The 18,606-nt window shown below is 39.6% G+C and overlaps 1 protein-coding gene across 2 annotated transcripts in view; it reads right to left on the reverse strand.

The window, feature by feature from the left end:
• dek (DEK proto-oncogene) overlaps positions 1-18,606 on the reverse strand; it is a 36,658-nt gene that overhangs the window by 10,364 nt on the left and 7,688 nt on the right. The window contains exons 2-9 of one of the 2 annotated variants that reach the window (XM_048606687.1): positions 18,128-18,295; positions 17,720-17,833; positions 16,334-16,443; positions 13,566-13,660; positions 8,163-8,283; positions 7,557-7,742; positions 3,911-4,052; positions 3,105-3,155 (exon numbers count right to left, since the gene is read on the reverse strand). In XM_048606687.1, coding sequence (XP_048462644.1) covers positions 3,105-3,155; positions 3,911-4,052; positions 7,557-7,742; positions 8,163-8,283; positions 13,566-13,660; positions 16,334-16,443; positions 17,720-17,833; positions 18,128-18,287 — 979 coding nt within the window. In that variant the 5' untranslated portion in view covers positions 18,288-18,295. The remainder of the gene's footprint in view (positions 1-3,104; positions 3,156-3,910; positions 4,053-7,556; positions 7,743-8,162; positions 8,284-13,565; positions 13,661-16,333; positions 16,444-17,719; positions 17,834-18,127; positions 18,296-18,606) is intronic. The other variant, XM_020509916.2, reaches the window with a different exon arrangement.

Consider the following 18,606-nt stretch of genomic DNA (forward strand, 5'->3'; position numbering starts at 1 on the left):
ATGTTACTTGACCAGCAGCTGTACAGATCAGCAAGTACAGAGACTGGAACTTGGGAGAGTGTTTGTACATGGGTGAGTGTGTTTCGGACAAGTTCAAGTTCATGTAGGGCAGAATATGGAAAGTCAGCCAGTAGTGTTGGAATACTCAAAACTAAAAGCAACAAAGTCACGAATGAGGGTTTCAGCAGATATGTGGAGACAGAGACAAGGTCAGGTGTTATGAAAATGGAAATACTTGGATTTAGTAATGGCACAAACATACAGTCAGAAGCTCAAAGATTGATTCTGACAAAGTTACAAACAGAAAGGTTTCCACAGTTAACAAGGAGGGGGTGGAGTCAGTGAGGGACTAGTGCTTGCAACAGGAACCAAAACAATGGTTTTAGTCTTTCCAATATTTAGATTGTATTAAATTTCAGCTCAATTAGTATTGGACGTTAAGTCAGCAGTCTGATAATTTAGTGGGGGTAGGATAGAACTGGGTGTCACCAATGCATACATGATACAAACATTCTGATTTCAGATCATGTTGCCAGAGGGCAGCATTTAGATAAGAAACAGGTGACAGCACAAAAGATATCTGCACAGGAACAATCAGAAAAGCCATCACAAATGATACTCTGAACACAATCAGACCATCAAGAACAAACAGGCAAGAGAAATCCCAGCCAGCTATTAACAGTAGACACACTTGATGAATGGTACAGTCAAATGTCAAAGTCTGAAGAAAAGTCAAGAGGAACAAGAAGAGATGGTTTACTTTTATCACTATCACATAAGGTATCATCTCTGTTTATAAAGCTGAGTTTCAGTACTGTGGCAGGAGTGGAAATCTGATTGGGATGATTAATACATGGAGACCTGGGGAAGATGGTCACTGATTTAGGGAGGAAACAAACCTTTGAACATCACTTTGCAAAAGAAAGGGAAAATGGAATTTAGGTGACAGTCTACGAGGAAAATAGGGTGAAGGGCTAATTTGTGAGGGTAGAGACAATGACAGCAGAATTCAAAGGATACAAGCAACATCATCAGCTAACAAGGGTACTAGGAAGGGTTGTGGAAATAGTGCTGAGGGAACAGGAGGTGGGGAAAATATGTTGGAATGGCATTATGGGAGATATGATAGGAAATGGGGTTGTGTATGGTTGTGTAAATCAGTAGCTGCAGAAATGTTATGACAAACTGAGAAGATTTTGAAAGTGCCGCTGTCTCTGAATTTGGGTATTTTTACAAAGTGACATTTGAAATTTGACAATACAGCCAGAGTCAGCATTTGCTACCCTTTTCATTTGTCCTTGAAGTGGTGGCCACCTTCACCCTCAGCAGTCCACAAGACATAGGGACACCCATAGTGCTGTTTGGAGGGGTGCTCCAGAACTGTGACGAACTAATCAAAGGAGGCTTGATGAGTTGACACAGTGCATCTTGTGGATGAAACCTATTGCTCCCACTTTGCACCACTGGTGGAGGGAGGGAATGTTGAAGGTAGTGGATTGTGTGCCAATCAAGCTGGCTGTTTTGTCCTAGATGGTGTCAAACTTCAAGTGTTGCTGGAGCTGCACTATCCAGTTAAGTAGATATTCCATAGGTATTCCAGAACACTCCTGACTTGTGTTTTGTAGATGGTGAACAACCCATCTGGTTCACTAATGTCCTTTGGGGGAAGGAGATCTGCCACCCTCACCTAGTCTAGCCTTCACGTCCAGACCTACAGCAGTGTGGTTGACTCTTAACTACTCTCTGGGCAATTAGAGTAGGGCGATAAATGCTGGCCTAGCCAGTGATGCCCTCATCCCATAGACGAATTTTAAAAAAAGGCACTGGAGATGAGGTAACGAGTTACTGGTAGCAGAGCTCCTAGTCTCTGACTTGAATTTGTAGCCACAGTATTTATTTGGCAGGTCAAGTTTGGTTGAATATACAGGGTTGATGATTAGATTCTGTTTTATTGAAGATGGTTATTCATAGCATACAAATGACATAACATTGCCTGGCACTTAATCAGCCCAAGTCAAAATGTTATTGCATATGGACATGGAATTCTTCAGCACTGGATGAGTCACAAATGGTATCGTTCACTTGCAAAAGCAAACAGTTCTACTCTTCACCTGATGGAGAACTGGAAGGTGACTGACAAAACAACTGAAGGTGACTGGGCTGGGACTCAACACTAAGGAACTCCACAGCAGAGTTCTTTGGCTGAAGTGATTGGCTCTGATCAATGAAAAGATTTTTGCTGATTTTCACTGACTTCAATTTTACTTAGCTCCTTGATGACACACACAGTCAAGTGCTGCCTTGCTATTCAAGGGCAGTTACTCTTACTTCTCATTAAATATGATTGGGACATGGAAGTGGGAGGAAATGATGAATGAAACAAGGAAGTGATCAGAGATGGCCTTATATCTGATTGATATGATAGGTAGATTGGAGACAGTAATCCTGAAAATTGTAACAGCAGGAAATTATTTCTTATATCAGGCTAAAAACAAGAATACTAGTCACCTGGTTGCAACAAACATTTCTTAAATGTTATAAAATGGAAACAGACAAGACTAAACCTACAAAATGACTAGTTTCTCATGACCGGGGTGACAAGATAACTTGTGGCAAAATCCTAAGTGATGTGACACCATACATCAACAGCTTTTAATTTCTGGCAAGGAATCTTAATGGAAGGTTACATTCACACTGTCAGTGAAGATCCTGGTTATTGGTAAGCATTCAAATTTAAACTAAATGACAGAATCATGAAGTCTATGGCACAGGGAGAGGCTACTTGGCTCAGTATGTCTACACCAGAATCAGTTTCTGCCACATTACAAAATTAAATGGATGTTAATTTGAATGGATATTGATTAAATACGTGATGTTTTCCCAGTACCGTTTATTCTTTATCGAAAGGAAAAGTTTCTGGAAGCATTATTGCTTACAGCTTGATGTATATAATATGACATCCTAGATCTGTCTTTTTTACTCTTTGACAGGAAAACTCCATGAAATGGTTTACAGCATATTTCTCCTACACTAAAAACAAAACTCTCCCCACCACATAATTTTAGTCTGCATGTAAAATGATATATTTAAAAAGATTTACTTACTCTCAGCTAGCCTCCCAATCGAAGCCACCTTTTTAACGCCACTGCCCATGTCTAGGGAACAAAATTATATTAAACGGGAACTAGGTGGTGCAGCAAGTTGAATACTATCCTTTTATTTACGAGATCTGGGTTCAAATTTCAGCAAAGCACGAAGGACAGCAAAGTTTCTTCCTGCCAGTTATAGGCATACAGGGTAGTTTCAATTCAATACTGCTCACTAGATCAGCAACTGAATTTAAGTCACAAGGAGTGAAAAGAATTGTGGAAAATTCACTAATATAGAAGAGGACTGTGCTAAAGTCAGGCGAGGGAACGGGGTCACACAGAAGTTTCATTCTATATCTTAACCTACATAAAACTGATGCAATATTGATGCAGAATAGAATGTTTTCCATTGTTTACAAAATGAACCCCTTTTCACTTCAATGAGAACAACACTGTAAAAATATTTGCCAAAACATTCTGGTACAGTGAGCTACTTGTGTGCATTCAAATTTTCAGTTTTAAAGGAAAACATGAGACTGTTGCCTTCCTCTCTCATGTATTTGGGTCGGGAGAGGGGAGAGAGGCAGCAGGTGGAAGCAAGAAAAGCAGGGGTTGATATTAGGAAAACTGAGATTGTTGTTTTGGTTTTAGAAGCTGCAAACTATGCCTCAGTAACACTGGAGTGACTTAAAGGACATTTCTTAAACAATGAAGATCTTTTTTCCAGGAAACCACTTTTCCCCTCTCAACCAACATCCCAAAATTACAGCATCCTTTGTTCATTAATGTATTGTTTGCTACAGTCGGTATTAGATAATTACCCTTCTTGGCAGGAGCTGGAGTTTTCTTTGCAGTACTGCTGTCAGCTTTCTTCACATTTGTTGCTTTAGTATTTTGTCCCTTCTTGCCTTTAGGAACAGCTTTTGATGTTGATTTCTCTTTTTTAGACGCTTTCTTGGGTGGCTAGAAGAGAAAAAAACAAATGAACAGATTTTCGATTTTTTTCTTTACTTCTCAGGGCCAGTCATAGTTTGCTCTGTTGCATTTGTATTCTAGAGCTTTACAAAACTGCATCGAGCTATGGACATTTTAACTTAATTATTTTTCATTACGTTTTGATCCAATTACGAAGAGCTTTGAGCAATTTTAAAAAATGGAACAGCTCTTCAACTGGCACTACCTGAAAATAATTAATTTCACCAGTTAAAAATATAAAGTAGTCAGAACATTATCCTGACATGGCCAGCACACGATCCAGGTAGATTATATCCAGGAGACTGATTATCGCAGAAAGGAGTTGCCCTGAGAATCCTCATGTCTTCAGATTAAACATGGGCAAGGAAACCTCCTGCTGATTACCACATACGATGCTCCCTTGGCTGATGAATCAATCCTCCTCCACGTTGAACAACAACATTTGGAGGAAGCACCAAAGGTGGCAAGTGGGCAAAAATACTCCGTGGTGAGAGATGTCAATGTCCAGCATCAACAGCGGTTCAGCAGCAGCACTACTGAACAAGCTGATCAGGTCCAAAACACACAGATGCTAGGCTGGGCTTGCAGCTGACGGTGTGGAAAAAAATGGATCAGATTGAAACTCAAAAATGAATCAGATTTAAGCTCTCCAGTCCTGCCACATCCAGTCAAGAACAATGAAAATAAATCACTGGGGAGGAAGATCCACAAATGTCTCCATCCTCATGTCAAAAAGAGCCTAACACATCAGTGCAAAAGATAACCTTGAAGCATTCACAACAATCTTCAGCCAGAAGCACCAATGGACAATCCACCTCAGCCTCCTCCAGTGGTCTCCAACATTGCGGATACTAGTCTTCAGCCGATTTGATTCACTCCATGTGATATTGTGGAACAGCAGGAAGCACTGGATACTACAAAAGTTATGAGCCCTGACAACATTCTGGCAATTCTGTACTGAAGACCTGAGCTCCAGAACTTGCCTCTCCCCATGCCAAGTCCAGCTATAATGTTGGCATCTATACAAAAATGTGGAAAATTGCCAACATACGTCCTGTACACAACAGGCAAGACAAATCCAGCTTGACCAATCACTGCCCCATCAGTGCTATCAAGCAGCACTTGCTCAGCAATAACCTGTTCACTAATGCCCAGTTTGGTTCTGCCAGGGACACTCAGCTCCCGACCTCATTAGTCCATGTTTCAACCAAGGTTTTAAAGAGTTGAATTCCAGAGGTTAGCCGAGTGACAGGCCTTTACAGCAAGATTGCATTCAAGCAAGTGTGGTATCAAGGAGCCTTAGCAAAAATGGAATTAATGAATGTCAAGGGAAAACTCTCCACTGGTTGGAGTCATACCTGGTACATATGAAGATGGTTGTGGTTGTTGGAAGTCTTTCATCTTGGCTTCAAGACAACTCTGCAGAAGTTCCTCAGGGTAGTGCTCTAGGCCCAATCATCTTCAGCTGCTTCAATGCCCTTTCCTCCATCATAAGTTCAGAAGTGGACATGTTCCCCAATGATTGTGCAACGTTCAGCACCATTTGTAACTCCTCCAATATTGAAGCAGTCCACGTTCACTGCAACAAGATCTTGTCAGCCCAAGCTTGGATATCTTCAAGTGGCAAGTAACATTTGCACCATGCAGATGCCAGGGAGTGACAATCTCTAATGAAAGACAAACAATCGACTATCCATCCCTTCACAATCAATGATGTTAGCATAACTGAATCCCCCAAATAAACATCCTTTAAGTTACCATTGACCAGAAACTCAACTGGACTCGCCATATAAATACAGTGGCTTCAAGAGCAGGTCAGAGGTTTGCAGTACTGCAGCAAGTAACTCACCTTCTGACTCCCTAAAGCCTGTCTACAATCTACAAGGCACAAGTCAGGAGGGTGTTAAAATACTCCCTACTTGCCCGGATGAGCACGGATCCAACAATACTCAAGAAGCTTGACACTATCCAGGACAAAGCAGCCTGCTTGATTGGCACTACATCCATGAACAGCCACTCCTTCCACCACTGACACTCAGTAGCAGCAGTGTGTACTATGTACAAGGTGCACTGAAGAAACTCAAAACATCCTTAGATAGCATCTTGCAAACCCACAATTACTTCTATCCGGAGGACAAGAGCAGCAGATATATGGGAACACCAATACGAGCAAGTTCCCCTCCAAACTACTCACCAACCTGAACTTGGAAATATAATCACTTTTTCGTCACTGTTGCTGGGTCAAAATTCTGGAATTCCCCACTCAATGGCATTGTGGGTCAACCTACAGAACATGGATTGCAGCAGTTCAAGGTGGCAGCCTACTGCAATCTTCTCAAGGGCAACTAGGGACGGGAAATAAATGCTGGACAGCCAGCAAAACCTACAGCCCATAAATGAATTTTTGAAAAAAAATGAAAGAAAGAAAGATAAAATGAAATGAAATGCAACTGGATTCAAAAGAATCTAAACTTTCAAGTTTAGTTGCCTAGTAAGTTGCAGCCAGAATTTATTATAGACGTGTGGAAACTAATTTGGTTAAGCAGCAAAAAGAAGAAACCAATTGACATATACATTAAATGGAATAGTGCAGCATGATCAGGACAGAGTCCAAGAATTAAACAGCAGAAACTAAATAATCTTATCTAATCAAGAGCATAGATAATGTCTCCAAATCAACTTTTCCCCTCTAATCAACCACTTCAATTCACTGAAACAGCACCAGAACTTCTCTGTCAGCAAAAATACCTGATATACCTTAGGTACCCTAATATCAATCACAGCTTTCTGGTTAAATTGAGAACTGAAGAAAATGAACAGTCATTTCAAGTGGAAATATTTGGTACTAAAGAAACCTAGCAAGTCTGGCTGCATCTGTGCAGTGAGAAATGTTTCTAGTCCAATAGGACTCTTTGTCAGAACAATGACCAAGACGACAGATTACAGCCCTCAGAATGGTCATTGTAATAGTGTAGAAGACCAAGGAATCTTCAGGACAATTTGAAGATGTTGTGTTGATGCCTTTTTTAAAAAATAGAAATTCCACCAAAGTCCTCAAAATTGCAATAAGTTGACAAAACTGTCATAAGCAAATAGTGAGCAGTTCAAACGAGACAAGAGTAATAAAGAATCATTCTCAAAGAGTAACAGAATTAGGAGATTGGAATAGCTTGGTCAGAGGAAGCATGAATGGGTTTGAGACACAATTAGAATAATTCTAATGACAGATAGGATTGAAGGTATGGTGATAAGAAAACTAAATTGTATTAACCATTGAAAGGTTAGAAAGAATTACCATAATCGATTCAAACACTTTGTCCTTTCTCTAAACTTTTAGAGCAGATATAAATCACTTTTAAACCAAGTAGGATCTAGCTTAAAGATCGGTTTAGCTTTTCATTGTAGAATCCATCTGCCCTGCAGGTTGGAGTCTAGCTGATTTGTCTATAATCAATTAGTACCCATTGTGGCTAAGATGTAACCAACACAAACCTCCACTTCTTCCTCTGCATCACTTTCATCTGAATATTTTTCCTTTTCTTTCTTTTCCTCTTCAGTGCTGGACTCGTCTGTGAGAATTTCTTCTAAGGTTGCAGCTTTTGATTTTTTCTTGGACCCAGAGCTGCTATGTTCTTTCTTTCCACCCTTTTGACGTTTTTTTTTAGGCTTTGGTAATGACTGGAAAGTATACATTTAACATATACATGAATAAACATATTTAAACAGAATTAATTTATAAAGAGATTTATCAAATCACCATAGCAAGAAAAGAGCAAGTGCTTCAATAGTTTGCTCACAAACTAAGTGTGAGCAATTTTTCATCATCTGAATTAGCTTAAAAACTGGCACATTATGAACATTTTAAACTTCTCAGAACACATACAACCATGCTGCACACAAGATTATAAAAACAGTTTAGGAGCTGATGTTTTCATTTTTAAAGACTACGTAACTATGAAAAATTGGAAGGAGCCGTGGGGATCTTTTAAAAATGCATTCATTGGCATTCAAGAGGTACATGAAAACTTATTACCGAAAGTCTCAGAGTTGACTTTCACACAAGCATACATAAATAGTACTAGATTTCAAAATCTCAACCTTGCCCGATGCCTTGGGTTTCATTAGGAAATTCAGAATTTTTGATACAATTTCATCTTTAGTGCCTTTTCTCTCCAGATCCAGAACAGTACAAATCACCTTTAGCACCGAAATTGGATTCCTGAAATTATGGGGGACAAAAAGAAAACATATATAAACATTGCAGTACATTGTTAACTCCAACTCAATGAACAATAAAGATTTTGCAACAATGTTTTTTTATAGAACAACCAAGTGCATTTAAGATCATTTCTGCAGTATCTTGTCCAACAGGTCAAACAGCGAAACAGATATTCTCCGGTCATCGGGTTTCACATGACAAAGTATCTGAGAGTTCTAACTACATCTAGTCTATTTTTGACCTGATCAATTTTAAAACATCAAGTTTTTTGAAAACTTATTAGATATGCTGGGAAGGCAACATTCCTTTCTGACCAGACAGTCATATGGGACGGAAACAGATCCTTTGGTCCAACCAGTCCATGCCGATCATAATCCCAAACTAAACTAGTCCCATTTGCCTGCGCATGGCCGATATCCCTCCAAACATTTCTTATTTATGTACTTTGTCTTTTAAATGTTGTAACTGTATCCACATGCACCTGGAAGTTCATTCAGCAGTAAAACCACTTTCTGTGCAAAAAAGGTGCTCCTCATATCTTTGATAAATCTTTCTCCTCTCACCCTAAAAATACGCCACTACTCTTGAAATCCCCAATGCTAGGGAAAAGACATCTGCCCTTCACCTTATCTGTACCCCTCATGATTTTATAAACCTCTAAGGTCACCCCTCTACCTCCTACACTCTGGTGAACAAAGTCCCAGCCTATCCTTATAACTCAAACCCTCCATTCCCAGCAACATCCTGGTAAATCTTTTCTGAACCTTCTCTAGCTTAATAATAATCTTCCTAGAACAGGGCAACCAAAACTGGACACAGTACTGCACAAGAAATCTCACCAACATCCTGTACAATCTCAACATGATATCCAATTTCTATACTCAAAAGACCAAGCAGCGAAGGTAAACGTGCTAAATGCCTTCTTAACTATCCTTCTACCTATGACACAAACTTTAAAGAATTATGTACATAAACCCCTAGGTCTGTCTGTTCTACACAAAGCCCCACTTTTAAATGAATAAGTCCTGCCCTTGTTTGTTTTATCAAAATGCAATACCTTGCATTTAGCCAAATTAAACGCCATCTGCCACTCCTCAGCCCATTGACCCAATTGATCAAGATCTCCGTGATCTTAGATATCTTTCTTCACTGTCCATTATACCACCAATTTTGGTGTCATCCACAAGCTTACTAAAAACGCCTTGTATATCCTCATCCAAATCATTTATATAAATGACAAACAAAAGTGGACCCGGAACGGATCCTCGTGGAACACCGCTGGTAACAGGTCTCCAGTCCAAAAAACAACTCACCATCACCACAGTCAATCACAGAGCATAGGACTGGAGTTGCCTATCTGTAAGTGGGAAGTTCCTAGCGCTGTATGAAGTGACAACCCAACAGATTTCATAGTCACTTTCTGGTGCCATCTCACATGTATTCTAGCTGCATAATTTGTTATGGTGACCTGTCAGCTGTTTTACCATAACTACTATTGTACTCTGAAAAGCTTTATTTTTAAAAAAGAATTCCATGATATGAACAAGGAATAGATAACACTCCTTTTCCCTCTATTATTAGAGCACACACATTTCACAATTTTAAGTAAATGCAATATCAATCACAATCTAGACAAATAGGACTTTTTCAATTAAAAAAAAACTTGTAATATTTACTAATTTCATTTTCAACTCCAAGACCACGGTTAACTCCAAAACTATGACTGAATACAAAAATAGATTACTAATCATAACATACTTACAATATTCCAAATGTGAACTGAACAAAACTCTTATGACTCACTTAAACTACAGACTTCAATCTCCACCACAATGTGCAGCATTACCACTGTGCTAAATGGGACCGACTTAGAACAGATCTAGCAACTTAGGACTGGCATTCCATGAGATATTATGGACGATCAACAGCAACAGAGTTGTATTCCAGCGCAATCTGCATTCTCATCACCTGGCATATCCCCCACTCAAACATTACCATCACGCCACGGTTCAACCCTCGTTCAATGGACAGTACAGGAGGGCATGCCAGGAGCAGCACCAGGCACACCTATATATGAGGTATCAACCTGGTGAAGCTACCAAACAGGACTACGTGCATGCAAAACAACATAAGCAGCAAGTCATAGACAGAGGTAAGTGATCCCACAACTAACAGATCAGATCTAAGCTCTGCAGTCCTGCCACATCCAGTAGTGAATGTTGGCAGGCTATTAAAACAACCCCCTAAAGGAGGTGGCTCCACAAATATCTCCATTCTCAATGATGGAAGAGCCCAACACATCAGAGCAAAAGACAAGGCTGAAGCATTCACAGCCTTCTTCAGCCAGAAGTGCCAAGTGGAAGATCAATGTCGGCCTCCTCCAGTCATCCACCGGATTACATCTTCAGCCAATTCACTTCACTCCATCTGACATCAGGAAATGGTTGGAGGCAGTGGATATTGCAAAGGCTATGGGGCCTGACAATATTCCAACAACAGTACTGAAGACTTGTGCTGCAGAACCAGCCAAGATCTTCTAATACAGTTACAACACTGGCATTTACCTGACAATGTGGAAAATTGCCCAGCTAAGTCCCACGCACAAAAAGCAGGACAAATCCAACATGGCCAATTACCGCCCCAGTATATTCTTGATTATCAGTAAAAGTGATGGCAGGTGTCATCGACAATGCTATCAAGCAACATCTTCTCAGCAATAACCTGCTCAATGATGCCAAGTTTGGGTTCCATGAAGGCCACTCAGCTCCTGACCACAATACAGCCTTTGAACAAACATGGACAAAACAGCTGAATTCTAGAGTGACAGCCCATCACATAAGGCTGCATTTGATCAAGTTTGGCATCAAGAAGTACTAGCAAAATGGGAATCAATGGGTATCAGAGGACTCACTGATGGAGTCTTACCTGACTTATAGGAAGATGACTGTGGTAGCTGGAGTTCAGTCATCTCAACTCCAGGACAACTCTGCAGACTTCCTCAAAGTAGCGACTCTAGGCCCAATCATGTTCAGCTGCTTCATTAAATGTCTTTCCATTCGTTACAAGATCAGAAGTGGTGATGTTTGCCAATAATTACACAATTTCAAGCACCAATCACAACTCCAAAGATACTGAAGCAGTCCATATTCAAATGTAGCAAGATCTGGACAATATCCAGGTTTGGGCTGACAATTTGCACCACACAAACGCTAGGCAATGACCATCTCCAATAAGACACAATCCAATGACCATCCTTCACATTCAACGGTGTTAAGATCACTGAATCCCCTATCAACATCCTGGGAGATACCATTGACCATAAACTCAATTGAACTCACCATATGAACATAGTGGCTACATGGGCATGCCAGAAGCTAGGAATACTGCAGTGAGTAACTCACCTCCTGACACCCTGAACCTGTCCACCATCCACAAATTAGGAATGTGATGAAATACGCCCCACTTGCCTGGATGGTTGAAGCTCCAAAAAATAACATAAGAAGCTTGACACCATCCAGGTTAAAGCAGCCTGCTTGATTGGCACTACAACCACTCCCTCCAACACCAATGATCAGTAGCATCGTGTGTACTAACTACAAGTTGCACTGCAGAAAGATTTGTAGTTAGCTTCTTCCAAACCCACAACTACTTCCACCTAGAAGGACAAATACAACAAATACACCACCACCTGCAGGCTCCCCTCCTAGCCATTCACCATCCTGACTTGGAAATATATTACCGTTCCTTCGTTGTTGCTGGGCTAAAATGCTGGAATATTTCCCAAGGGCGTTGTGAGTCTACCTACAGTACACGGACTGTAGTGGTTGACAGCTGCAGCTCAGCACCACCTTCTCAAGGGCAACTATAGATAGGCAATAAATATTGGCCAGCCAGTGACACCCACACCCAGCAAGTGAATAAAAAAAATTAATAATACAGTTCAGTGCATTAGCTTTTAGCCTGCAAACAGAACAGGCATTTTGCTATTATTCTAGAATATAATAGTTTAATTGGTATTTGCAGTCAGACAATCTTTGTCTCCCTACTTTTCATAAGACAATAAACTGCAGTATTAGTTCACGAGCCAAATCTGGATGAAGTTGGTCATTTAGCTCATCATTCCACAAAGAACACTAGAATTTCACTTTCACCTCATCTAATTTTTTCTCAACTGATAGCAGAGCTTGACCTTCATTACCTAACTTTTTCATCATTCTACTGGAAGGAGTGCCAGTTTGCAGCCCTATTGATAAAAATACTTCCCCATCCCCACCTTTCTTATTCTCTTTTAATCTGGTTTGAAGTCTTCCAAACATTTTATTTCCACTCTCCCACTCTGAAATCTTTTAAAGGTAAGTAAAAAAATTGATCAGGGGCGTGGTTCTCCTCTGAACAATCGTCCTATTTTGAATATTCCCTTGCTTCTGTGACCAAACTGAACATTCTGCACAACCTCTGGTCTGATTACAGCACTAGAGTTTGAGCAGAACTTCAAGTACTGACTCATGGTTTTGGATATATATGTAACATGGCTTCCTTTGTCAGTCGCTATGCTATTGTTTAGGATCAAATCGACTGAAATATTAATTTGATATTAAGTAACTGAGAACCATGGACTATCCTGACCAGCTCACTCCTGTCGACCAGCAACATCTCTCTACCACCAGGATCACTGCAGTTCCAATCTATTAAGTATACACTAACACCAATTGATGATCAACAGTGAATGACTTAATATCTAACTTGATAATCTCTATTTCAGTAAAAGAGGCAACTAGCCTGACAATGGAATGAAAGCTTCCCATTTCACAAGTTGATAATGGCTAAGTTGATATTTCAAGCCTATTTCGTTCCAAATAAAATCCACCTTTTGACCCAGCAGAATATCAAGACTCCAATTGCTTTCCCCATTTGACTGCAAGAAAACAAAAGGAGCTTAGGGAATTTCTTACAGGTTTCTTGGTCACCCAGGGTTTCACATGCTCTCTTTTGCTTTCCAGAAGGTGAACTTATAACAGAATGAGCAAGCATTAATAATTCTTTAACTGTCTATGTACAAGAGCCCTTCTCTTCTGTACCAACATTAATGCCATTTTCTTTCTATTCTTCCATTATTTTCCTATATACATCTGGAGTATAACTATTATTTAAAGAATATGAAATAGGCAGTTAGTTTAAAATTATTTAACAAAGTTAACAAGCAACACACCCAAATGTCATTCCTCAGACAAGATAAGCTCTTGGTAGGTTGCAAGTGGTGAATTGAATGCTTAGTCACTCACTTTTTCAGTACCTCTTCTTTTTTCTTGTGCTCCTCACTGCCGCTTTCAAATGAGAACCCAGTAAACAGTCGAATGTTTCGTTTCAATGTGGCAAGCTGGAAAGAATTCCACAAGAACAAATCGATTATACCATACTAATAAGACCTAAAAGTCATTTTACAGGACATGCCAACCATAAATTAAGTACATCAAACAAAGTGTATGCAGTCAATTGATCAGTTGCTCAGGCAGACTAGCAATGTCTGGCTTGATCTTCAGTTTATAATGAGTTAATCATGGGCCTAAGCCTCTTGAGTCTGAGAGGAAAGAACAGCAATTTTGATTCATTATCCCTCCTGGAACAGCATGTGAATTTCAGGCAAGTTAGTAAACTCTTAGCTAAAGGATCCAGTTTGACTCTACTACCATTCCACTTTTTGAGTACATTTGTAACATAAACCAATTTGTGATGTCTGGACTGATTTCACCTCAAAAAACATGTTAATTATAAATAAGGACGCCATGGAACAAGATTAGTAGCTAGGAAGCTGTTTCTTTCAATGATAGGTGTTGAAATTATAGCAGTTAGATTATTCCTCAAATAATATTCAGCCCATCGAATGTAAACCTGCAACTTCAACCCAGAGAAAACAGTTCTTATCAGACTTTTATATTTTAGGACTATAAACTTGTCACAAGGCTAGACTCTTGACAGCATCTGTGTTTTTACTTCGACACACTTTAGACATGGCTAAAGTTAAGCAGCTTTCCAGAACGAAAAGTTTTGATTTTGTTCCAAGTCTTTGTTGAAAGATTAACTGGAAATGCTGTTTTTAAAAGACCTACTGCAATTAAGATATTTTGACCATAAATATTTGCGGATGTCTGCTAACTGTTACGACATGTGCACAATTATGTCCAATGACTTGTAGCCCTGCAAAGGAGATCACCTCTTCCGGAAAACAAAATTCCTCTTACAAAAACAGCATATTTTTGCTTAGTATAATCGGCCATTCTCATGCTCAAGAAAAAGTGATACCCCCAAAATTAATGCAAATGTTTCTCAGAGTCATAGAGACATAGAGCATGGAAACAGACCCTTTGGTCCAACTTGTCCATGCCAACCAGTTATCCGAAATTAATCTAGTCCCATTTGCCTGCATTTGGCCCATTTCCTTCTAAACGCTTCCTATTCATATACCCATCCAGATGCCTATTAAATGTTGTAATTTTACCAGCCTCCTCAGAGCTCATTCCATAATCATACCACCCTCTGTATGGAAAAGTTGTCCCTTCGGTCCCTTTTAAATCTTTCCCCTCTCACCTTAAACCTATGCCCTCTTGTTTGGGAATCTCCCACCCTGGGGAAAAGACCTTGTCTATTCACCCTACCCACGCTCCTCATGATTTTACAAACCTGTATAAGGTCACCCCTCAGCAGCCAATGCTCCAGGGAAAACAGCCCCAGCCTATTCAGTCTCTCCCTATAACTCAAACTGTCCAACTCTGGCAACAGCCTTGTAAGTCTTTTCTGTACCCCTTCAAGTTTCACAACATCCTTCCCAAAGCAGGGAGACTAGAATTGCACACAGAATTCCAAAAGTGACCTAAACAATGTCCTGTGGAGCTGCAACATGACATCCCAAAGTTTCTCACTCATGAACTGAATATTAAATTCGATCATGTTATGGACAGTACTTTGTAGAGGATATTTTACTGTGAGATCATTTATTAAACCTGTCTTATACATTACTAGATCCAAGATACCTGCTCCCTGGTTGAGTCCATGATATATTGCTCTAGGAAACTATTCCTAATGCACTCTATGAATTCATACTCATAGCTACCCTTTCCAATCTGATTAACTCAATCAACATGAAAGATTAAAGTCACCCATAATTATTTCTCTGTTCTTTGCACGTACTCCTATTATTTGTTGACTGGTTGAGGCAGGTAACCTCAACCTTTTAAAAAGAACTTGGATGACCACTTGAAATGTCATAACATTTCAAGGCTATGGTCCTTGTGCTGGAAAGTGAGGCTAGTCTAGACATAGCATATTTTTGACAGCAGAGATTCGATGTACTGAAGGGCCTCTTCTGTATTGTAAGATTCTAGGATTAAGTCAAGAAAAGAGGGACTGAGTGATGAAGGAAAGGAAGGGTGATTGAATGGTGATAGTGAAATCTCCGGACAGGTGTACATCCTTCACTGGCAGTAAGAGTGAATATAATCAGTTTGTTTTGATCCAAAGTGCTCCCATAGATAGCTCAAAATGAAAATTTCTAATCATGCTGTTAGAAGGGTTCAGCTGAAACGTGCTTGCATCCAATGATTTATGACATTCACAGCATTGGGAAGGAGATCCTGCAGTCTTGTACCAGGACCAGCCACCTTACTGTGCAATTTAGGCTCCTCTTTGATTTGCATCTTCCTCTGCTTCTACATCCTGCTCTTCCTCCAATGAGCTGTGTTCGTTTAGAAATTTCAATCTTTTCAAAAGCCATGGTACAGAGAGACCTCCACAATGCATGAGACCTTACAGTGTTGACTGCAGCACTACACCTGATTGGTACAGGCACTAAAATTGCACCTTCAGTAGTGGTCCATATAAGCAGATTACTTTGGTTATACCACCTCTGCTGTTCTGTCTCAGGGTCACATAAAGGAATGATTTTGGCCGACTTGTCCCCTAAAATCCAACCATTTAGGTTAAGCTGTTTTGCTTTTGCCCAACAGCAGGTATTTAAAATTGATGAACCCGAAGTACTAAATATTTTTGATCTTACCGAACCTGGCCTGTTATATAAGATTTTGTGAAGCGATTTGAGATCTTCAGCCTTCGTTTTGCCCATGAAATACTGTATCCTCTCAATTTCTCCCAGCTTTGTGCCTCTACCTGAATAAAATGAAAAAAAAAATCCATTATGTAGAATTATACTTTGTGCTTAAATTCACACCAGGATAGAAGGCAAACAAACAGTATTTATGCAAAATAAAGTATTTCTAATCAAGTTTTTACTAATGGCTGAAGTGGCTAAATCAAAGAGTGAAACCTTGCAGACCAGGAATTTGTTAGCTTTAATTCACAGCCAGTTCTGAATTGGCTATCTTCAATGACACAGTAGTAATTGAATATAACACACCTTCCATTACAAGCAAATCCAGATATTTTGCTTCGCACAAAATTTCTTCCCACTATCCACCAAACCTCATCAGCAAATCTTGTTGGGTCTCAGCAAAACAGGACAAGGGAGCCAAACAGTTCACATGCTTTTGTTTTTAGTAGCACACCAGAATAATTTGCCAGGTAAAGTACAAATATTAGGTGAGGAAAGGATTCTTCTTTGGTGTTATAATTCTTTTCGTTGAAAAATACTAATGGTCATCATTTCAGCTCATGCACAGAGAATGGATGAAGATGGATAAGATGCATTATCATGTTGACTAGTGGATGCAACAGCTTGGCAAGAGGCACTAATATCAAAAACAATGTCGGGTCTCTTCATACAAGTGTCAACTTCACAGGTGGAAGATCTTAAATCTCAAGGAATGGCTTTCACAGCCAAGAGCAAACTTGTACCAAATGTAATCATTCCAACAAAGTGGATAGTGTTCTGCATGTCAGTCAACACTTAGATAACTGGTTGCCAACGTTATTTCAGTTGGTCAAATGTTTTCCACCATAGTTGTGGCACTCATCTATGGGATGAACTTTGGCAAGGAATAAACCTCTTCAGAAAAAAAAAGAAAAAATGGTACAATTTCCAGTTTCTGAGGAAGTAGCAAATGGTCAGTGATTTCAACATAAAAGTCCATGTTATTAAGATCTTTTCTTTGCAACACCATATTGTATACTGACTTACGTTGATTAACTTTATTTTCTGTGGAGTTCTGCTTTTACCAATTGGAACACAATTGCATACTGCAGCCTTCAACACCGCAGTTCTAAGATTTGTATTTCCATATGCTATTTAATAGAGAACATTTAGCATAGGAATTAAAGCCTTTCAATCCAACAAGCATTGGTCTGCCACAGGACACATTGAAGAAACTGCTACACAAATACTCTGCAATCCATTTAAATCACCAAAATTCAGTGACATTTCTCCCATCTTCCAACAAAACCAAAAACAAATATCCAGGCAATAACCACAAAGCTTTAAAATGTTTACCTTCAGGAATACTAAATGTGTCTTTTGCAGATGGTGTCACTTGTAGAGTCAGTCTTTCCACTTTTTTCTTTTCTCTTTTCCCTTCTACGATGGGACTTCTTTCCAGTAATCCCACTGCAACAACAAAATAAGAGCATTCCTGTAAACAGAAGCAAAGTACTACAGATCTGAAATAAAAACTGAAAGTGCTGAAGAAACTGAGCAGGCCTGGCAGCATCTGCGGATAGAGATATAGTTAATCATTTCAAACTGGAATCCAGAAGAGGCATCAGACTGGACTTGAAACATGAACTATTTCTCTCCACAAATGTTCCCAGATTGTAGTTTCTTCAGTACTTGGTTTTTATTCCTATAAATGGAATTTGATTTCAAAACATTAAAAATCACTAGCACAAATTTGCACTCTACCCCTCTCTTCCTCCTCCTCTTCCTCTTCACTCTCCAATTTTTCATTTTTTTCTTCTTCTACAATGGTCGAAGACTTATCAGGCTTATTTCTCCTCTTTGTTCCTTCAGCCTTGTCTCCTTTCTCAACTGCCGCCATCTTTGAATCTGTTTCTGTTGACATTAGGATCTCTACCAAAAACAGAGAATATGAATCAGGTCTTAGGTAATTTATTCTATTATTGTCACAAAATGTTTCAGGGATGCATCATGCTTAAAATTACTGCAGCTCTAAGCTTCAGTTTGTAGCACTTACTACCTTTACCAAAACAGTTCTGAAATTACAAATAACCTGGCTCCAAAAGCCACTGATGATCAATATGAGACAACAAGGTGTAGAGCTGGATGAACACAGCAGGCCAAGCAGCATCAGAGGAGCAGGAAGGCTGACGTTTCGGTCCTAGACCCTTCTTCAGAAATAACCCTTGTGAAGAAGAGTCTAG

The sequence above is a fragment of the Rhincodon typus genome, chromosome 2 (assembly GCF_021869965.1).
Source record: "Rhincodon typus isolate 14 chromosome 2, sRhiTyp1.1, whole genome shotgun sequence".
Lineage (NCBI taxonomy): Eukaryota > Metazoa > Chordata > Chondrichthyes > Orectolobiformes > Rhincodontidae > Rhincodon > Rhincodon typus.